The following is a 21,971-nucleotide window of genomic DNA, read 5'->3' as shown; positions in this document are numbered from 1 at the left end:
CGCTCGGGCGGGCGGAGCGCAGCGCGGGGACGCGGCGGAGCGGGGCCTGCGGCTCGGCGGGGGCCGGCAGACAGGTGTGCGGGCGGCCGGGCGGCCCGAGCTCAGGCGGCTCCAGGCCGGGCCCGCGGTCCGGAGCCGGGAGCCGAGCGGGGACCCCGCGCCCGCAGCCCAGTCCCGGCCCCGCCTGTGCTCTGCCTGGCCGCGGGGTGCGGGGATCACGGCCGGGCCGGGCCACCCGAAGCCTGTGTTGGGCCGGGCCGGGCCGGGGTGGGTGGGGGCCCGCCCGGCCCGCCCATGGGCTCAGGATGCCGGTGCGGAGGGGCCACGTCGCGCCGCAGAACACCTTCCTGGACACCATCATCCGCAAGTTTGAGGGCCAGAGTGAGTGGGGGAGGGGGCCGGCGGGGAGGGGGCTCTGGGGGCAGGCCGAGCTCTCCCGAGTGTGGATGGGGGGCGTGCCCGGGCCGTGTGCATCCGGTAAGTGCGAGTCACTGGGGGGTGGGGTGGCCCTAAGGCGCTGGCCAGGGGTCGCCTGGGCAAGGCTTGGTGCTGGGGGCCGTGGGCTTGGGGCCAAGGGGCCTGCTGTTGGGGCGTGTGGCGGGAGGCTCAGGTCACACTTCCAGGATCCAGGAGTGTGTGTGACACCCTGAGTGTACAGGGAAGGGAGGTGGGATGGGAGTGTTCAGGTATCCCTAACTCTGGGTGCCTGGATGTGCATGGGGCTGTGTGGGTGCAAGGACAGGAGAATGTATGTGGCCCAAACTGTGGGACCCTCAGAGGACGGTGCATGTGGCTGTCTTGACTGTTGTGAGAGACGGAAGGCCAAGCAGGTAGGGTCATGCCTAACCTGCTCTTGGGTGTGTGGGGTGTATATGTGTCACCCACGGGTTCCACCCTGCATGGGCAGTGGGGAGATGTCTTTGACAAGGCTACAAACTGTGGGCCCTGGGATGGGAGGGGTCACGAGCTGAAGCTGGGCTTTGAGGGTCTCACAGGCTTGATGCAGTGTCCCCATATTGTTGATTTTCCTGTCCTGAGCACCTTTATGGGGACTAGAGCACCCCTAATCCTGGCCTGGTAGGGGAGGCTTCCAGAAGTGTCCCAGGCTAGGTGAATGTTCTGGGCGTGGGCGTTTGCACCCTCCCGGCATGCGTGTGTCTGTCCCTAAGGTTGCATGTGCCATGGTGGGTGTGACTGCCAAGGGCCCTGGGAGTGGGGAGTGGTGACATTCCTTGCCCATGACCCTGTGAGCACAGGACAGCATGTGCTTGTAACCGTGGTAGGGGGAGGGAGGGGTCAGTTCGATGGGCAGCATTGTCTAAAGCAGAGGAACGAGATGATCTCGAGGGGGAGGAGACTGACATGGTGGAGGGCCCGAAGTGGCGGCTTTTCTTCCCACAAGCTCCAGGAAGCTGTGTAGGCACAGGAAGACCCTGGGCTGGGATCTGGGGGCCTGGCTTCTGGCCCCACCTCTGCCACTGACTGCCATGTGACCTTGAGTGACTTCCCAGTTGGAGTCTCAGTTTCCACATCTGGGAAGGAGGGGGCCCCCAAAGGGGCCTTTCAGGTCCCTTCTGTCCCGGTATTCCAGGAGCTCATTGAAGGGGGGGGGGTGGGGGTGGGGCCTGCCTTCGAAGAAACTTGCTCTTCTCTCTGGCCTGGAGTGGGGGCCAAGTGGTTTTTTTCTCCGAAGCTGGTGTGTGGCTGGTACCCTGGGCTGCCTTTCAGGTGGAGATGGAGGCCAAGTCAGGGGTCTTGTCATGTGACAGGGAGCCCTGACTCCTGGGGTTGATGGCTGCCTGCGAGTTTTGGGGGGCCTGGGGAATTGACCTAAAGATGACCCAACTTCGAAAAGTAACTTCCTGGAGGCCAGGGTAAGGGAGGGCCAGGAAGGCAGGAGGCCAGATCCTGATGGCCTCAGCCTGCCTCAGGGAGCTCTTGCTGCAGCAGCCTGGGCCTTGTCCATGGGATTGCCCAGAGCAGCAGCCTAAGGGCTGTGCCCACTGGGAAGGGAGGGGGCAGAGTTCTGACTGCTACTGAAAGCCCCAGCATTAAAGGCCAAAGTGGCCGGAAACTTCTGCGTTTATAAGAAGCTTTTATCCCTGGAGCATCTTCCCTGGCACAAGCCGGGGCTGCTGCCGCCTGCCCGCTGCTCACCTGCCAGCCTGACTCCGGGAAGGCGGGGAGGGGGTGAGCCAAGTCTAGCTGAAATGGGTCCACTGGGGCACACTCCTTGATGGGGCCAAACTGAGGCAGGCCTCACATCCCTGGGGAAGGTCCCCTTTCCTGGGTCTGTCTGCTTACAAGTGGGCTACTGTCTCAGGCCCCTCCCTGGGCTTCAGGTATTCCCAGGGTTGGGAGTTGCAGGTCTCTTTCCTTGCTTCCTATGACCTTGGGCTTCTGTCTGTGACCCTCCGCTTATTCCTTCACCTTCTGCCAGACCTAGGTTCAGAAGCTGGCTCTGTGATTTACAAGTTGCAAGCTGTGGGTATGGTTCTGAACTTCTTCTGAGCCTCACTTTCTTCATCTCTAAAACGAGGATAATGATGCCTCCCTTACGGGGGGTTGTCAGAGTGTTAAGCGAGAGAAAGCGGAGGGGGTGGTACATCCTTCCTCCTCTTTAGCGCGCCCACTCCCCAGCCCCTGACTGCCCTTGGAGGGGACACGGAAGTTCCGGGAAGTACTGACCTGGAAGGGTCTGCAGACACTTGGGGGAGTGATTTCCTAGGGACCCCCGGGCTAAGGAGTGCTCAGGGAGCGCCCCACAGTCTAGAGAACGGGGGTCAGGAAGAGAAGCCAGAGGAGCCGGTGCAAAGAGAAGGCTGGCCGCCATCTCTGGCCCTTCCCAGGATCCCTCTCCAGGCCCAGTGTTTATTCCTCCGCCGCGGCTGCTGACACGCGTTGCTGACACCCGCCCAGGCTGGCCCTGGCCCCGGGCGCTGAGGGGGCGGCGGGCCGCTGGCAGCTTGCCCGGGGGAAGCCAAGCAGCCAGCTCGCGGGCCGGGCGGGGGAGGGGGTGCGCCACTCGGCCGGGCCGCCGAGGCACCTGTGTCTGGGCACAGCTGCGTTCGCCCCCTACTGGGGGTCCCCGTCCCCGCTGTGTTCCCTGGAGTGGGGAGTCCCCAGGCGGGCGGCTGTGTGTGAGAAGAAAATGCGAGGAAGGGCTGGGAGCCCCCTGCTCACGTGTCCGCTCATCCCCGCCCCCCAGGCCGCAAGTTCATTATCGCCAACGCTCGGGTGGAGAACTGCGCCGTCATCTACTGCAACGACGGCTTCTGCGAGCTGTGCGGCTACTCGCGGGCCGAGGTGATGCAGCGGCCCTGCACCTGCGACTTCTTGCACGGGCCGCGCACGCAGCGCCGCGCCGCCGCGCAGATCGCGCAGGCCCTGCTGGGCGCCGAGGAGCGCAAAGTGGAGATCTCCTTCTACCGGAAGGATGGTAGGCGCGGGCCGGGGCGGGGCCGCGGCGCGGGGGCGGGGCCGCGGGGCGGGGCCGAGAGGGACGACGGTGGCCATGGGGGGTTGGGGACCGGGACAGTGGAATGGGGGCGGCCCGGGAATGGCCGGAGTCTGGGAGGGTTCTTTGAGGTCGTGACCCCAGCTGGGGCCATTGTAGAGGGCCAGGTGGGAGGTGCGGCTGAGCGTTGGGGCTTCAGGGCTGGGTCTCTTCACCTCACACACCCTGGTGGGATGGTTTTCTGGGTGGCCAAGGGGCTGCTTGGCTGTGTGGGTCTGGCGCCTGTGGTTCCTTCCTCCCTGGGCAGATGTGGACACGTTGAGCTAGGTGGGCTGGAGTTTGACGGGGCCAGGATGGTAGGTGCGTGCGTGGACCGAGGTCGTACAAGGTCGGGCTGCAGGCTGGGCACCGACCTCCTGCCACAGGCCTGTAGCTATCCTAGGGCAGCCCCTGCCAGGTGACTGGTCTGGGGAGATGTCACGGAGGGCGAGGTGGGGGAAGGCTGCACGATTCTGGTTCGCTCTCTGCTGCCCCTCTCCTGCCCCCTCTTTCTTCTGCACTTCAACTGCACCTGGCAGGAGGTGTGTACCTCTTCCCACAACCTTAGTTCCCTTTGTCTAATCTTTTGAGCATCCAGCCCGCCACCCCCTCCTGTGCCAGGTGTCTCTGCTCAGCCACCGCTCCCGGCCCAGCTGCTCTGGGCTTCCGGAGAGCGGATAAACAGAGCCCTGGGCGGGGCTGCTTCCAAACCGCTCCTGCCCTGGTGGGGTGGGCTCTGCTCAGGGAGGACAGTGCAGTAGGGCTTTGGGGGGCCTGCAGGTATTAGAGGGCTGGGGAGGCGGCTCCAGAAGGTGCCATGGGCCTGCCCATGGGTGCCCAAACCCTGCTACTCACCATTGGGTATCTGACAAGCGTTTATTGAACCCTGTGAGCCATGCACAGTGCTAGGATCTTGGAGATAGAGCAGTGATGGAGATAGAGAGATGAGGTTCCTGCCTGCAGGGAGCTTCCCTGCTGTGGACAGCACTCTCTGTCTCCCCCCCCGGGGTAGGCCAAGTAAGCAGCAGCTCCTGTAGGCCGCTGTCCCTGTCACTTGGAACCTCCTCTACATGCTCAGGGTTGGCTGAGGTTGCCCTGTAAAGGCTTGCATCCCCCAATGGCCGTACTTTTCCAGGCATGCACAGCCTGTGACATCACTGGACAGCATTAGAGGGGGCACTGTCGTTGGGGCCTTGTGGAAGAGAGTTTGCTCACAGCAAATGTGAGTTCTGGCTGAGAGGCAGGGACTGCGAGACAAGATGCACACTCTGAAGGCAGGGCCTCCTGTCTGGTTTTTCACTGGTGTCTCCCCAGAACCTTAATCAGAGCAGAGCTGCTCCTACGTCTGCCTGGCTGTCTAGTGCTAGCTAACCTTGGTGGGTGGCTTCTGTGTGCTGGACACCGGGCTGAATGTTTCTCTTACATTATCTGATGGAATCTTCACAACAACCCTAGGAGGCGGATACTATTTTTATCTCCATTTTATGGATGAGGAAACTGAAGTTTAGGGAAATTAAGAAACTTTCCCAAAGTCACAGTTAGAAAGTGGCAGAACTGGGAATGGAACATGTTTGTCTGAGCAGAGCCCTGCCCACTCTGCTCTCCTGTCATATATTAAGAATGACACCAGATAGTTACAGCTATACCTATATACTGCATATTACTTTATGTACAATTTTATTTTGAAAGTTTGCAACTGTTGGTGTAATGAAAAGAATATGACTGCATAAATCCTGGGTTCAGGTCTGACACCAGCAATGATGCAGTATGGGACAGGTTGGGTACTGCCTTGAGCCTGTTTCTACTTCTAGGGTAATGTGCCCGCTCCACTCCTTGGCCGCAGGGACCTGAGGGCTTCAGTCTTCGCTGTAGTGTGTCTGGGGAGCTGGCCCTTCCTCCTGCCCCCCGCTGGTTCCTTTGGGAGAGGTTGGCCACGGAACCCCTTCTGCAGAGGTGCTATCGTGGAATCTGGGTGACCTTGAGGATCACTTAATCCAGCGCACTCGAGTTACAGATGGAGAAACTGAGAGGCAGAGGTCCAGTTACCAGCGAATCAGTGGAGGGACTAGAACCCAGGCCCCCTACCCAAGCATGAGCTCTTTCCCCCCTCCCAGTTACTTCTCCAAATGGGCCTGTGACCCAGAAAACCCTATGCCAACCATCTCTGCCTGCCCCCTTCCCTGCTCCCACCTAGTTTCCATGGGGATCAGGTATCTCCTGTTGGCCAACAGGCTGGCCTTGGCCCTCAGGTCACATAGGTCCCCGCTTGTCCTGGTACTTGAGGCCTAGGATGCAGACAGATTTCCTCCACCTCTCCTCCTTCTGCCTTGAAACGCTCAGTCCCTTGGGTAGATCCCCGTGGCCGGACCTGGGCTATGTGTGTGCATGTTGTGCGCTCACACCTTTGTGCCTCGGCAGAGTAGGGAGGCAGAAGTGAGGAATGCCAATGCCACCTCTTGTTTCTGTCCAGTCTTTTGTCAGGGTCTCTGCCTGGGCCAGCCAAGGGGGAGTGGGTCCCTGGGCTTCAGCCCCAGGAAGGTGGGTGGCTGGGAAGGAGGCGGGGCCTTTCACTGGCAGGCGCCACTGCCGACAGCTGTGCTGTGTCGGTGCCTCTAGCTCAGCTCTGTGCAGTATCAGGGCCTGGAGCCAGACAGCCCCATTATTTAGTTGCTGGGACTCCTGGGAGGTGGGGAGGCCGGACTGGGGGGCTGTGGGCTGGAGAGAGAGACATGAGGTGCCAGGAGCTCACTGGCCCTGTGTCCATGCCCCTTAACGTCATGGCCAGGATTAAGGTGGAATTGGGAGCAGATCCCAGCAGCGTGGGGCTGGCAGGCAGTGGCATCCCTGGAGTCCTGGGGCCTCCCGTCAGCAGCAGGTGCTGCTGGTGCACACCTGCGTTCCCGCGTCACCATGGGGGTGGGCTGTGGGTCCTTCCAGCATGGCTCCTCCTCACTCACTCCTCTCCTCTGCCAGGCCTCTGCTCTCTGTCTCTTGCGTTCTCTCTGCTCTTTGTTCCCACCTCTCTGAGCCCCGCCTCCCACCGCGCTCAGCCTGTCTGCTTGTGCCCAGGGTCTCTGTTCCTTTCCTTCTCCCCATGTCTCGGCTGCCTGCCTGGTGACTCTCTGTCCCCTTGGTTTTTATCTCCTTCTCCCTATATCTGTCTCTCTTCTTCCCTCCTTTCAGCACCCCTGAGCTTTCTACTTTGCCTCTCTCCCTCTGCCCTGGCGTCCTTCACCTCTTTGGGCTCCATCTCGAAGTCTCTGTCCAGCTCCCCATACCTCTGCCTGTCCTGGCCTGGTCTCCATGCTCCTGTGTCCCTAGGAGCCTGTGCGTGGGTGGAGATGGGGGTGTCTCTAGAGAAGACTCTGCCGGCTTCTCCATTCCAGCTGCAGGCTGGTTGCTATGGTAACAGGGTCAGAGGGCCCCCACTGTAACAGCTGAGCTTTGGGCTGGAGGAGGGGTGGAGATCAGCGGGCCAGCCTGCTCCCCAGTGCCCCCAGTGCTTGTGGGGAGCCAGAGCCCCAGAGATGGCCCTACACACACTGGTCTGTGGCCTGCAGACTCAGACCCCAGCTTTTCAGGGGCTTGTGCAGGCATATCTGGCCTCAGTGACACTTCACACATCCCAGGCCATTTCCGCGTCTTCTCCCTGTCCCCTGAGAGCAGACTTCTCACTGCGACACTCCCATATCCCCTCTTCTCCACCATGGCTGACTCCTCCCCCCGCTCAGACACCCACGCCCTCCGTCCTCTCCAGGCTGTGGTCCTCAGGCTCCCAGAGCCGCATCAGTCTGGGTTGCTGGTAAAGCAGCCCCTGGGTATTTTGAAGTTGGGCAGGCAGGTCAGACAGAGGCTGGTGCCTAGGTGTGTTCTGTGTCCTTGAGATGTGAGCAGACCAGAATCATCCCCAGAGGAACAAGGTTAGACACAGGTAGCACTTTTCTCAGGGAGTGGAAGCCATGGGGGGCGCTCCGTCCACCTTGGGCCCTTCCGGTCACGGCCTGGGGCAGTGTGGAGTTAGCAGCAGGTTAGAGCACCTGTATGGGTGGCCAGGAGCAGGCCACTGGGCCCTGCCTCAGAGCCAGCTGCATCCCCCACCTAGCATTTTCCCTGTGTGGCTCCAGGGTCTCTGGCGGGTGGGGGTTCATTCCTGAGAAGGAACAAGGTGCCCTGGCTTGCTTGGGGGTTCCTGTCTCAGCCCCACCCTGAGGTGAGGCCGGCCTACCAGAATTGAGGGGTGTCGGCCACTCCTGGCTGACTCTGGAGTCTGGAGAGTGTTGGGAGGGTGGCTCCTCCATGTTGTGTCTGCTGTAGCCCCCGGAGAGGAGCTATGTAAATATTTGCGCAGAGCGGGCTGAGATGGGAGTAGAGTTTGACGGTGGCCTTGGTCTCTGGGGAGGGGGGCCATGGGCAGCAGGAGGGCCAGCGTCAGGGGTGAGATGGGCTGAGACTCAGCCTCTTTTCTGCCCAGAGGTGGCTTCCAGGGTGGTGTGACTTGAGAGGTTCCGAGAAAGCCCTTTCATGCTTAAGCATCTCCCCCGAGCGTGCCTGAAATGCCTCCATTAGAGAACCTTTCTCTTGGGCTGACACTGAGCCTTTTTCTTTAAAAACACATTCTCTCTCGTCACCCCTCCTCCGTATGCAGGGAGAAATGTGGAAATATCTAGCCCTTAGTGTGAGGGAGTGTAACAGAAACTTTCCTCCCTGATGTGGGGGGCGTGGGGGCCAGCTGGGACAGGTGGTGAGTATGGGAGAGGCTCTGGGTGAGCTGCTGGCCCCCTCATGTCGCCTCCTGCCCTTAGCCCAGGGGCGCGTAGAGATCTCCACGCCCTAAACTGTGGTTGGCCCTCTCTCTGTGAATGGGCCTCTCTCCGTTTTGGTCTCATGTCTACCAGACTAGAAGCACCTTGAGGGCCAGGCAGTGTCTCCTCCTTGGCCCGCCATCTCCTTGCTCATAGTCTGTGTGTGATAGCCATGTCCGGCTTCCCCACTAGACTGTAGGCTCCGAGAGGGTGGAGAGCAGCCTGTCTGTTTTGTTCTCTGTTGCATCTGTGTGTCAGGTGCCTAGTGAGAGCTCAGTACATGCTTGCTGAATGAATGAATGAATGAATGAATGGGGAGGGTAGTGTGCAGAAGTCCTATACCGGGAGTCAGAGACTTGGGAGTGATTTCTGGGTCAGTTAGACTTGCTGTGTGACCTTGGGCAGATTGCTTCCCACCTTGGGGCCTCCATTTCTCCCTCTGTGGAAAACCTTAGAATAATAGAATGCCAGGGCTGGGCGGGGACTTAGAGGGTGGGGGCTGTCAGGGCCAGAGGAAGGTGGGTCCGAGAGAGGTGGCCTGAGGTGGCCACTGAGAGAGCTGGGAGTGCCCAAGCCCTGTTATGTGTGAGGGACATTGTGGGGTACAGGGAAGGCATCTAGGGATGCTCAGCCTCCCCCTACTCAGAGGCCTGGGCTGGGGAGCAGAATGGGGGCAGGGGCGGTGGCAGCTGCACCAGTGCACAGTCGTGGTTGTGACTACACTCAGAGTTGGCAGGCTGGGACACAAACTTTATGGCAGGTGATTGTCACGGCCCTCTGATAGGTAGGCCTCTTTGCCTTCACTTTGCAGGAGGGAAACCGGCTTAGAAAGGCTAAGGGGACTTGCCCACGTTTACCTAGCTGGTGGGTGCCTGAGTGGGAACCCGAACCCATTTTCCCTCTTTCCACTCCAGAGCCCTGCCCAGCACGGAACACAACCACACAGGCTGTCTTACCCCCGAGGGCCCTTTTGGGGTGTGATGGGCTCAGGGCCCCAGGAGACTTGGGCTCTGAGAGCTGCACTTCCTCGTAACACCTGTCCTCCCGGGTGCTGCTGGGAGAGGTTCCGCAGATAAGGTTATAGATGCCAACAAAGCAGCCTCGAGTGCCAAGGCTCGTTCTGTTTGCCCTCAGGCAGGGAGTCACCCAGGTGGCCACAGGTCCTGGCCACCCAGGGCCTCAGCATCCCTGTTCCCTGGGGCGCTGCTCTGCTTGCCCTGTGCCCTGCCCACGACCCCTGCCTGCCGCTCCCTCTCCCTTCCCAGGCTTCTGCTGGCCCCAGCTCCTGCCTCTCTCCCAAATCATGGAAACCATGATGTTTGTATTATTGTTTTTTTCTTCTTTCGTTTGATTTTTTTCCTTTTTCTTTATCTCACTCCCCAGTCCCATTACCCTCCCCTTAGGCAACCATTCAAATGTACTTCCTGTGAATGTGTTGCTTGCATATGTTCTTGCAAAATGTGTATTTTGTCTGGATGCATAGGTTTAATTTATGTAAATGATATTGTGCTATGTCTTGTATTCTGGTGTTCACTTTTCTTAAACAGGAGTATGCCCTTACGTACATCAGGTTGTTACTTGACTTCTGGTCTGTAGCTTCATGTTCTGTGGTGTGTTCCCACCTCATTTTCTCTGCCCTGTCTCCTGGGGAGGGCCCTCCAGACTGTCTCCATAAATCACGCTGCAGCAAACATCCTCATCCGTGGCCCCTTTTGGACTCGTATGAGGATGTCTTTAGGATGCATCTCTAGGAGTGGAAGCGCTGGATCGCACGGTATGTGGACATTGATTCAACCACGTACCATCAGGTTGTACCTCAGCCTGGCTGCAGCCATCATTGCCGTCCTGAGCAGAGCGCTGGATCCCTATTCCCTCACATGGCTGCCACACCTGGCAGCATCCACTTTTCTAATTTTTGCCAGTCTAACTGGTGAAAGTGATATCTTGCTGCTCTGATTTGCATTTCTTTGATTTTGCATGAGTCCAAGCATCTCTCTCTTTTCTTTTGATTTTGAGGAAGATTAGCCTTGAGCTAACATCTGCTGCCAATCCTCCTCTTTTTGCTGAGGAAGACTGGCCCTGAGCTAACATCCGTGCCCATCTTCCTCTACTTTATATGTGGGACACCTGCCACAGCATGGCTTGAGAAGCAACGTGTAGGTCTGAACCTGGGATCTGAACCAGTGAACCCTGGGCCGCCAAAGTGGAACGTATGAACTAAACCGCTGCGCCACCGGGCTGGCCCCCCTGAGCATCTCTTGATAGCCTTTGGGTTCACTTTCCTGAAAATCGCCCACTCAGATCCTTTGCTCGCTTTTCTGTTGAAGCTGCTGTCTTTTGTTCTTATTGGATTGCAGGAGCTGCTTGTGTGTTCTAGAAATACAGATGCATCCAGTTAAGCATCCGATGTGTATTCTGGATATTAATTCCTGCTGAATCAAGATATTGCAAGTGTCTTCTCCCATTCAGTCATCTGTTAAATTTATTCAAGAAAGATACTTAATTTTGATACAAACAATTCATGGATTTTTAGCTTTGTTTGTGCTTTTGAAGTTCTGTTTAAGAAATGCTTCACCATCCTGAGCTTGCAAAGGTCTACACTTTCTTCTATTAACTTAATTGTGCTACCTTTCTCATAGGTCTCAAATCCATCCTGAGCCTACCTCTGTCTGTGGTATCAAGTAGGGATCAGGTTGTATTTTTTTCCGTGTAGTGAGCCAATTTTCCCAACACATCTAGTAAACAGCCTGTTCTTTTCCATTGATTGGTGGGGCCACCTTTATCATAGGTTCATTTCCCATATATCTATGGGTCTGCCTTTGAGCTCTCTGTTCTGTTCCAAATATTTGTCTGTTCTTGCATCAAAACCACATTAAAAAAAAAAACCTATAGCATTCTGTATATCTTCGTTTCTAGAAAGGCAAATCTTCCCTCTCTGTTCTTATTTTCAAAGGCTGACATAGGTATTTGAAGACCTCTTCTTCTTTATAAACTTTAGAGAAAGTTTATTGAGTTCCTGGAAGGAAAAACTCCACTAGAGTCTTGATTGGGATTAGATTGGTTTTATAGATTAACTTGGGGGAGAATTGACATCTTTATAGTATTTGTCCCAATCCAAGAGGCTAGAGTGTCTCTCCATTTCTTGGATCATTTCTGTATCTTTTATTAGTTTAAAGTTTTGTTTTATTTTTTTCCCTATAGAGGCCTTGTGCATTCTTGCTCAATTCCCAGAGACTTTATAGTTTTTGTTGCTATTATGAAGGAGATCTTATTTTTGACTACCTGTTGTAATAGCTTTATGCTGGTGGAGAAAAATGCTATATATTTTGTGGGCTGATCTTGTATCTGGCAGCCTGGCTGAACTCTCTTATTAGTCTAATTGTTTATCTGTTGATTTTATTGGTTCTCCTGGGAGATGATTCTATCATCTGCAAGTAATGCTGGTTTTCTCTGTTTACGTTTGGGTCATTGTCATATATTTTGATGCTGGAATGTTCCATCTGACTCTCCAAGAGGCTTAGACATTCACTTGTATTTGTCTATCGGAGCGTTCTGGTGTCCTGTGAGGTAGACGGCTCTCGGTTTAATGATTGAGAAGCTATGGCTGGCTAGGTGACCAATGGGAGAGCTGGAATGGGGATGGGGGATGGGGTTCTCTCAAGGCGTCCCCAGGCTCTCTGGGGTGTGCTGGGAGCCAAGATGGGAGCACAGTTCTAGAAGCTTGCAGAGCCCTGGAAGAGAGCAGGGGCCCTAGAGTGTCCCCTGGCTGATTGTGGCTCTGGGTGCCCTAGCTGCCCTGTGACCGGCTGTGTGGTGGTCACAGTAAGGGGGGCTAGTAGGTGGCTGAGGCTCAGAAATACCACACCTGTGAGGGTCCTGCTCTGGCCCCCTCTCCTGGATTCCTGGGTGGTCAGCCTCCATGATCCATGCTAACTTGCTAACTGTTGACCAGATTTAATAGCACTTCCGTGAAGGATACCACCTTGATTCTCATGGTGGTTCTGACTGCTGTCTAGCCTCAGGATGGGTTTGAAATGGGCAGATTATGTTGTGAAAGGACAGTCAGTGTCCCTGGATCTGAAAGGGAGCTTAGAAGGTGGGGAGATGTTCCTGTCCACACCCGCCATAAGCACAGGTCACCACCCTGAATCCACGATCGGTCCTTCGACTGCTTACCCAGTACCTTCCTGGGAAGCCAGCCCAACCCTGGCCTCAGGGCTCCGACTCTGGGGGAAAGGAGGATGCTCACCCCAGAAGTCAGTGTACAATTATCTCCTAAATCAGGGATATAGTTTTAGAGGAGTTCTCAACGAGAAATATCCGTGTGGACCTGATCGAGCAGTCAAGAAAATGTTTGTAGAGGGGATCCTGCAGGGCCTAGAGGGATGGGAGGAGTTGGAGGGAAGAGGAATGGGGGCCGTGGGAGCAGGAGGATGGGATGAAGCTGGGGTACCCTGGGGGGCAGGCACTGAGGCCAGGCTGTTTGGGACTCGGCATGTCTGTGTGTCCGGGCATGGGAGGCCCACCTGGGAGGGCAGGCTGAAGGGTCTGATGTGGTTGGGAACAGAGGATTCTGAAGGATTCTGAGGGGGATAGAATCCAGGAAGTAGGAGGAGAGAGGTAAAGTGTGGTGACCTTGGGGAGGATGGGGATGAGAATAGATCCAGGAGAGAGAGCAACTTTGCCCCATCAACATGGCCTTCTTTCCTCTTCCAGGGCTTCTGGGGAGCACGGAGGGGCATGACTCCCAGTTTATAGACAACAAGGCTGTGTCGCTGGGGGTCAAGTGGGGCTGGGCCCCAGAGCTTATCTAGGAAGAGCTCTTCTCTTGAGGCCTTCGCAGTGGTCTGGAAAGATGGTGTAGGGAAGCCACATGCTGTGGGTTTGGGTGGCGGTCGGACGACTGCACGGGGTCCCCTGAGGCCCTCTGTAGGGCTCTCTAAATCCCTGGGAGGTGTCAGGCTGGAAGGGCTGGTGGAGGTGTCTGTCTGGAGGCGCTCCTTCTGTGGAAGTTGGAGGCTGGATTGGGGCTCCCCAACTCCTGCCCTGCAGTGTCCGTTCCCAGGGGAGTCTGCATCAGCTTCTGGAGGCAGGAGCATAGGATTGGTCTCTCTCTCTCTCACACACACACACACACACTCACATGCACACTTGAGCACGTGTACTCATTCACTGGCTGGCCTCTCAGGCTCACCCATTCTGTCCCCTGGGCCTGCAACGTCCCTGGCCTTCCCTAGGCCCCCTGGCTGCCCCTAAGAGTGGTGTTAGCGACATGGTGGCCCCCGGCCAGGAGCAGCTCCTGCTGCATCTTCCTGTCGCCGCCACCAGGCTAAATATAACCTGACACTGCACAGCCCTGGGCTGCTGCGGAGACAGCCTCTCTGCCTGGGGGCGGACAGGGCCAACTGGAGCCCCAGCCTCCTGCCCTCAGTGTGACTTTGGGCCCAGCTCCTCCTGCTGCGAGCGAGGCAGGGAGGCAACCAGGGCAAGGATGGCTGCCTCCCCGAGGTCACCTTCCCTGCAGGGGCCCGGCACCCTGCCTCGTTACAGCTCTTGGTGCTTCCGCAAGGCCATCTGTCATCTCGTCTGGCACCCAGGGCGGGAATCACTTGTCCCTGCAGTACCCACAGGGAGTATGAAGCTCAGAGAGGTGGGTGACCTGCCCACAGTCACACAGCAAGAGCCCCGCTTCCTGATGGTTGAGGCAGGTGAGCTCAGCTTCCCAGGGCTCCTCCCTCTGCCTGGGTTATTTTTTCTTCCTCGTCTTGGGCTCTGAATCGGGGTCCTGTTGACTCCTTGGCTCAGGGGGGCAGGTGCTAGGCCTGTCTTGTTTATGTTGCCCCAAATGCTTCATATGCAAGTGCTCGGTGGATATTCATGGGGTGAAGAGAAGAGCCCCGGTGAAGGAGCTGTGACGACACCTAGTCACAGATGAGTAGCCAGAGACCGTGGCCTGGGGAACTTGCCCAAGGACGGTCAGGGTCGCCTGCAGGCCTCCCCTTTCCGTGAGAGATAGGGTCTGCCCTCGCTAAAGCCTAGTGTGGCTCCTGCCTGGGGCCCAGCCGAGGCCAGGGGTGCCCAGAGGTAGGAAATTGGGTTTGGCCCCTGACCCCTGGATGCGTTGGGATACTGTGCAGGGACGATGCCCCCAGGTGCACTACTGGGCGTGGGTTGGCACCATGTGAAAGCAAGGCAGCATTGTGTTCTGATGACGGTGCCCTTCCCTGGGGTCAGGAGGAACTGTACCTGTGGCACCTGGAATGTGTCCAGGTCTGGCTCTTCTGCAGGGTCCCTCCTGCTGCCCCTCCTCTTCTCCCCTCCTCAGTGACCTGTGGGGAGCTGTGTGACCTCTGGAGGCACAGAGGGTGTGAGGTGTGTGGAGCCTGTCACCGTATGGCTATCAGGCAATGACTGCCTCCCCTTTCCTTCTCTCCATCCCCACAGGGCCCAGGGTGCCCTGAGCCCCAGGAGGCAGGCACAGCCTTGGCACCCAGCCTCCTCACCCCAAGCCAGGTGTCTTCAGCTGGGGCTGGGGTTGATGGGGTGTGAATGGGTGTTCTTTGACATCAGCCGCATGAGCCAGGTGGCCCCTGAACCTCTCCATTCCTGATACTGGCCCACCGCCTCTCCCTCTCCTCCTCCTCCCGTTTATCAAGACCTCCCCTGGGCCCGGCTCCTGTCTCATGCATCCCCACAGCCCCATGGGTTGGGCGTGATCTCTCCGGTTGCAGATGAGTGCTCTGAGGCTTGGGGATGGTAGGTGATATGCCCAAGGTCATTCTGACAGAGTGAGCAAAGGCCACCTGACTCCACGGCCTGGGTCCTCCCCTTAGCGTCGGGTACCCCACAGTCTTCCTGTGGCAGGGCGGGGTCCTCTGCTCCCCTCCTTCCCCAAGCGAGCGCTCCTGGGGCTGGCTGCCTCCGGAGTGTGGGCCATGCCTGCCACAGAGTGGCTCTCGGAGGAACTGCAGCCTCGCCCAGCTGGGCCGGTTAGCCTCTGCGCCTGGGGGAGCTGTCCTGGGGGCGGGGCAAGGGCAGAGGGAGAAGAGGAGCAGAGGGCTGGGCAGGGTCTGGGGGCAGGTTGGAGTGGGGCTGGTGGAGGGCGAGGCGCTCTTCTATGTGTGCAGTGCCAGCCCGCAGCTCCCGGGAGGCAGCTCAGCTGGACTCATTTCTTCCTTGCTGGGAAGTTGTGTGATGGTCAGAGCCCTGCCCTCCACAGGCTGTGGTTTGCTCTGTGCTGATGCCCGGCTGTCCTTGTGCCCCGCCTTGGGCCTGGATGACTTTCAGCTGCCATCAGGGACCCACACCCCACATAATACCAGCCAGTAATGGGATGGGGTCTGTTGGCCCGTCTGGCTGAAGAGCTGGGGGTGGGTGATGTGGCAGCTCACGGAAGACCCAGCCAACCCGGCAGGTGGTGGGAGGCAGAGCCTCAGAGAACACTGGCTGACTCGGGGCCACCACTTTCCTCCTTCCACGTCCCCTTGAAAACAGCAGCTGAAGCCAACTCCCCACTCTGCGCCGCCATCAGGCAGGGCTCCAGTTCACATTTTTGGAATAACCAGGGCTTTGACAGGGTTATTTGAAAGGAAAAATTCCTTGAATGTCAAAGGGAGAGGGCCAAGGGGGCTCCACAGGCGAGTGTGTGTCTGGGGCAGGGAGTGGACCTGTGTCGCCACGGGGGCTGATTCTGGAGTTTCTGCAGCCTGGCAGGGGGCGAGGTGGCAATTTGGGATGCCAGTGTCCTGGGATTCTGGGCTGCAGAATGAGACTCTGGCCTCTCTTGCCGAGAAGCCTGAACGGAAGGGGGCATGGAGGGCCGTGGCCTCAAGTCCAGACTCCTGGGGCCGTGTGCGGGGCAGATTCCCAGGCCATCCAGGAGGTTTGGGCTCCTCTAGCTTCCAGACTCCGGAGTGGCCTTTGCTCACTCTGTCAGAATGACCTTGGGCACGTCACCTACCCTCCCCAAGCTTCGGAGCACTCATCTACAACCAGAGAGATCACATCCGCCCCGTGGGGCTGTGGGGATGCATGAGACAGGAGCCGGGCCCAGGGGAGGTCTTGATAAACGGGAGAAGGAGTTTCCCAGTGAGGAACAAGGATCAGGGGCCTGGAGTACTGGAATCCTGGGGTCAGGTGTTGGGGGTCTCCAGAGCTAAGGTTTCCTGGTCTCTGGCCTCTCCTTAGTCCTGATGAGGGCCAGTCCGTGTTCAGGCCGCTGCCGGCCATCACCATATTAGGGCATAAACTCTAGGCGGGCTGTCTGGGTGCCAAACGGTCTCCAGCTGGGCCCGGCCCCCTGCAGCTCCCAACACCACAGCCATACTTCAGCCAGGCCATGTCAGAGGCCGGAGGTCAGGGGAGAGGAGCAGCTGCTGGAGGGAGACCCAGACAGAGCCCCCCAGCTCAGGTCCTGAGGGCCGAGCCATGAGGGCCTGGGATGCGGTGAGTGGAAGGGCTTAAGGGTGGGGTGGAGAGTTCCTGGCCAGCCCCTCCCCTGGTCCAGCCCTGTCATCCCAGTGCCATCCTGTTTCCCTTGATTTCAGAGGATCTCTTTCCATAAGATTTATCCCACAGCTGTTAGAATTGCTAATCTGCTTCCCTTTCTCAGCCTGCCCCCAGCATATCTTCTCAGAGCCTGGCCAGCATCTCCCAGGAGTCAGGCCCTTCACGCCTGGCCCGCTGAGGCTGATGCTGAAGCTACTGCCCCACTTGGCAGGGCTCAGCCCCCAGGGCCTCATTGGCAGCATCAAGCAGCAGCCCCAAGCCCCTCCAGATTGCTGGCCTCTCCCTTGACTCAGTTCACCACCGCCACTTCCTCTCCACCCCTCTCCATCCTTGACCCTCCCCCACCATCCACACTGCCCCTTCACTACCACCACCAGCCAGTGCCTGCTCCCTGCTGCCTTGTTCTAGGTGTTAGGCCCTTCAGAGGGACACAGACACTGGCGAGTTAGGCCCCTGCAGTTCAGAGAAGACAGATGAGGACAGGGGCAGCAGCAACAAGGAAAGAAGTCTCTACTCTGGGAAGAGAGGGAGATGAGAGACATGCCTGGTCCCCATAGGGTCCACAGAGGAGGAATAGGATGTTAATGCATATTTGAGGGTTTCCTCTGTGCCGGGGTTCTGAGTTGGGCCTTAGGCAGAGCCTGAGAGCATGCCGGGTCTCTTTCAGAAATCAGCAGAGAGAGGGGTGAGAGGGCCGTGCACCGGACAGGCAGCAGAGGCAGACTGGGTGTATTCGGCCTGGTGGGCTGACCTCACCTGGTACAGGGGCTCTGGTGGGGAGGGAAAAAAAAATCAAGGACACAGAGAGAAAGACAAGGAGAGGCAGGGATGAAAGATCTAGAAGCAGTGCTTCTCAACTCTTTGGTGAAGGATCAGTTTTCTTTGTTTCTAATATATCACAGACCAATGCTCGTGTGAAATACAGAATCACATACTTGGAGTTGTGGCGATGCCAAATTGCTCTAAAGGTTTTGAAACTCTTGCTCTTGACATCTGAACTTACCTCGTTGTGGACAGACAGTGCAGTTGGGTATCGTGTAGAGAGAGTGAAGGCAGAGACTGGGGTCACTGCCAACCCGTCTATAGCATTTGGTACACGCCAGGCATTGCCCCAGGCCCTGGGCATATGTTGACTTATTTAATCTTTATAACTCACGAGAGAGGAATTATTATCGTTCCCACTTTATAGAAGAAGAAATTGGAGGCACAGTGAGGTTAGATAATTTAGGAACAACGCATAAATGACTAAGCAGCAGAGCTGGGATCCTAACCCAGAGATCCTGGGCTTAAAGTCTGTGGGCTGAACCATCAGGCAACACTGCCTCACATGAGGGAAAGCAAAGATAGATTGAGAGGATGGGGAAATGAGATGAAAAAACAAGGGAGGAAGAAAGGAGTGTAAGCCACTGTAGGGGAGCATGCAGTAGGGAGAGAGGGCTAGAGAAACGACAAGGAGAGCGAGGCGAAGGGAGAGTTTTGAAAGCAGCAAGCTGGAGCAGACAGATTGAGGGCAGAAACTCAGTCTGGCAGGCACACAGCAGGAGGAGGGTTTGGGGCAGAAGATCCTGTAGCGGAGATGGCTGGGGACTGTGTTTAGGGGCCGTGGGGGAGGCACAAGTGGATGGGCCCCTTCAGATTTCTGCTCTGCCCACCGAGGGGCCCTGGTGCCACAGTGGCCGTGTCCCCCACTCTGCAGGGAGCTGCTTCCTGTGCCTGGTGGATGTGGTGCCCGTGAAGAACGAGGATGGGGCTGTCATCATGTTCATCCTCAACTTCGAGGTGGTGATGGAGAAGGACATGGTGGGGTCCCCGGCCCGGGACACCAATCACCGTGGCCCCCCCACTAGCTGGCTGGCCACAGGTAAGTGCAGCCGGGCTGTCTGGCTGGCGCAGGAATATATAATCTTCCTTCCTGGGGCCATGAAGCCACCCAAGGCCAGTGCTCCGCAGGAAAGGGTGCGGGAGGTGGGGGTCCCTTCAGCGGTTGGGGAAAGAACACTGAGGATCTGGCCCAGGCCCATCTGGCTCAGGATGGACATACAGGGGTGGAGTGACAGACTGAGCCCAGATTCACAGGTTCTTGGGGCAGGATGACGCCTGGTTTCCTAGTCTTACCTGCTTGGGTTCCCACCACAGCATCCCAGGGAGTGGTCCTCTCTCCAGCCCCAGGGATGGGGGATTCACCCTTCCCAGATGGCGTTGCCGCTTCGGAGTGGCTCCCTCTCCTTGTCAGAAAGCTCGGTCTCCCGTGGACTCAGCTCTCTGTCTGTGAAGTTTCTGCCTTCTGGTCCTTGTTCCTGGACTGGCTAGCTCCCTGCTGTGGCCTTGGCTAATTGAGAAGAGGATTTGCGGGGAACGTTTACCGTGGCTGGAGACGTGGAGGCCTCACCTCATCTCCCTGTGATGCAAAGACTCAGACCTCTTGACTCCATGGCCTCTTTTGGTTTAATTTTAATTTTTCCCTCAGAGTCATGGCAAAAATTGCACCTCTTGTTTTCCCAGGCTCTAGAATGGCGGTGTTAATAACGCCGGCCCCACCTTTGCACAGGTCCCCTCTGCAAGGCAGCAGGGTATGGCAGGAAGGCCGTGGCATCACTCCCCTATTCAGATGCAGGCCGTGCCGTTTACTGTGTGACCTTCTGCAGGTCACACAACTCATTTATAGCTACATTTCCTCATGTCTGAAATGGGGATAAGGATACCCACCAGTGCAGGTGTGAGAGTCAGGGATGGTTTGTGAAAAGCCCACCTGATATGTGGCTCAAGAAATGGTGGTTTGTTATTGTTAGAGCCTTAGATAAGATTGTATTCTAGAATCTTTTTGAGATTGGAGTTCCGTGCAGTGGGAGCGGGGGTGGAGGGGTGCCAGCTGTCAGGGCTCCCGTTTGCCTTCCTTCCTCCCCTGGGTGGGTGGCTGGGGCTCCTGCTCCTAGGCTTGCCCCTCCCTGGCTGCTCTGCTGGCGGTCCTATGGACTCGCACCTCTCCTCTCCCCTCCTCTCTCCCTGCAGGTCGGGCCAAGACCTTCCGCCTGAAGTTGCCTGCGCTGCTGGCCTTGACAGCGCGGGAGTCCACAGTGCGGCCAGGTGGCGCGGGCAGCACGGGGGCCCCCGGGGCTGTGGTGGTGGACGTGGACCTGACGCCTGCGGCGCCCAGCAGCGAGTCGCTGGCCCTGGACGAGGTGACAGCCATGGACAACCACGTGGCGGGGCTTGGGCCGGCAGAAGAGCGCCGCGCGCTGGTGGGCCCCGGCTCGCCGCCCGCCTGTGCGCCCATCCCGCACCCGTCACCCCGGGCCCACAGCCTCAACCCCGACGCCTCGGGCTCCAGCTGCAGCCTGGCCCGGACACGCTCCCGGGAGAGCTGCGCCAGCGTGCGCCGTGCCTCATCAGCGGATGACATCGAGGCCATGCGCACCGGGCTGCCCCCACCGCCACGCCATGCCAGCACAGGTGAGGGCCTCTGGCCACCCTGGTAACTGCCCCAGCACTTTCGCACCTGCCAGGTCTACCCCGTTCCGGGACCTCAGCTTCCTCCCCCTCCACCCTGTCCTGTGTGCCTGGGAGATGGAAATCCCATTAAGCACTTATTTAATCTGGTTAAGCAGGCTTTTACTCCATTAAATGTCCATTCATCCCACTACATTCTTCCACTCACAGAGCCTTTGCTGGCCCCTGGCTCTGGGGTTCTCCCAGGACAGCCTGGAGCAGGGATGGCCATGGGGAGTTTGAAGGGCGGGAGAGACATCTGGGTCCCTGCCACCACCTGGTCCTCTGGCAGGCTCCCAGTACCCGCTGAACAGACCTTTATGGAGGATCGTCTCCTCTGTCACCTCATAGTTGCATCATGGCATGCTTCGATCAGGTCGGGAGGGGTCTGGCCTTGCTTGTTTTCGGTGACTCTGCCCCATCTCCTGAGCTGGCCTCATTGACACACTGTACCTCATGACCTGGCACATGCAGGGCCTGGTCTCCACCTCAGCTCTATGTCGTCGGCCTGACTGCCCTTCGGCACCTGCCTGCTGCCCTGACCCTGCTTTCCCCTTCACCCCAGGGGCCATGCACCCCCTGCGCAGCGGCCTGCTTAACTCCACATCAGATTCGGACCTCGTGCGCTACCGCACCATTAGCAAGATTCCCCAAATCACCCTCAACTTTGTGGACCTCAAGGGCGACCCCTTCCTGGCTTCGCCCACCAGTGACCGGGAGATCATAGCACCCAAGATAAAGGAGCGGACCCACAATGTCACCGAGAAGGTCACCCAGGTAGGTGCCCAGACCCTGGCTCTCCCCTCAGCTTGGAGGATCTTGGAGGAGGTGGAAGTGGGCTGTGGTCAAAGGTGGGGTGGAGGGGTCCAGTCAGTGAGGGCCTCTTGAGGGTGGGCAGACCTGCTGGCTGAGGGTGTTAATTCTGGAGCTTGGATGAGGTAGAGAACAGTCTGGGAGGTCCTGGAGAAAGGGAGACTGGACGGGAGGTGGCCTTGGGACACGGCAGGTCTAGAGGACAGGTTGACGGGGCACAGGGAGGACAGTGCAGTTGAGGCTGGGCACCTGAGACAGTCAGGGTGGGCAGGAGAAGTCAGCCACAGGGACACAACAGGGCCTGCTCACAGGGTGTGGGGAGGGGAGCAATGGGGGCAACCAACAAGAGGCCTCAAGTTAGAAGGGGCCACAGACATCAAGGTCGGGGGTCTTGATTCTTCTAGCCCAAGGTGATGAGCCAGGAGGAGAGTGGGGGCCTGGTGCTAGGGCCAGGATGGCCTGGAGGTGCACACCCTTTCCGTAAGGCACAGGAGAGGAGGGTTGCCTTCCCACATTGTGAGGGGAGGGTATGGTGGTGGGGGCACAGATATGGGGGGATGGAGGGATCAAGTCCGTGAATCCTGGGCCAGAGGGGACTGCCAGCCTTTGGGGGCATTGCCCAACACTGCCCGGTGGCAGGGCCAGCCTGGTCTCCTGCCCCCTCCTGGCAGCCAGAAGGCCTGCACCACCCCACTGCCCAGGCCATCCCAGCTCCTCCTTTGCATCCTGACGGAGGATCAGGAGTGGGAATCCCTGCAGTCAGGGAGAAGCCTGGGACAGTGGGGGCTTCTGTCCCACACCTGCTGCACCCCAGTTCCCCATGCCCTCTCCTGCCCCGTCCACAGCAGCTCCCCAAGTTGGCCTGA

The 21,971-nt window shown here is 58.1% G+C and overlaps 1 protein-coding gene across 4 annotated transcripts in view; it reads left to right on the top strand.

The window, feature by feature from the left end:
• The first annotated feature begins 6 nt into the window (after positions 1 to 6).
• KCNH2 (potassium voltage-gated channel subfamily H member 2) overlaps positions 7 to 21,971 on the top strand; it is a 33,465-nt gene continuing 11,500 nt past the window's right edge. For 2 of the 4 annotated variants that reach the window (XM_046668866.1, XM_046668869.1), the window contains exons 1-5: positions 7 to 381; positions 3,209 to 3,439; positions 18,503 to 18,667; positions 19,816 to 20,256; positions 20,858 to 21,069. In XM_046668866.1, the coding sequence (XP_046524822.1) occupies positions 306 to 381; positions 3,209 to 3,439; positions 18,503 to 18,667; positions 19,816 to 20,256; positions 20,858 to 21,069 (1,125 nt within the window). In that variant the 5' untranslated portion in view covers positions 7 to 305. Of the gene's footprint in view, positions 382 to 3,208; positions 3,440 to 16,641; positions 16,744 to 18,502; positions 18,668 to 19,815; positions 20,257 to 20,857; positions 21,070 to 21,971 lie in introns of those variants that run through there. The other 2 variants (XM_046668867.1, XM_046668868.1) reach the window with 2 other exon arrangements.

Source organism: Equus quagga, chromosome 8, assembly GCF_021613505.1.
Source record: "Equus quagga isolate Etosha38 chromosome 8, UCLA_HA_Equagga_1.0, whole genome shotgun sequence".
In the NCBI taxonomy this organism is placed as follows: Eukaryota; Metazoa; Chordata; class Mammalia; order Perissodactyla; family Equidae; genus Equus; species Equus quagga.
Note: the sequence above shows the minus strand (reverse complement) of the source record. Positions and strands in the feature narration are given on the sequence as shown.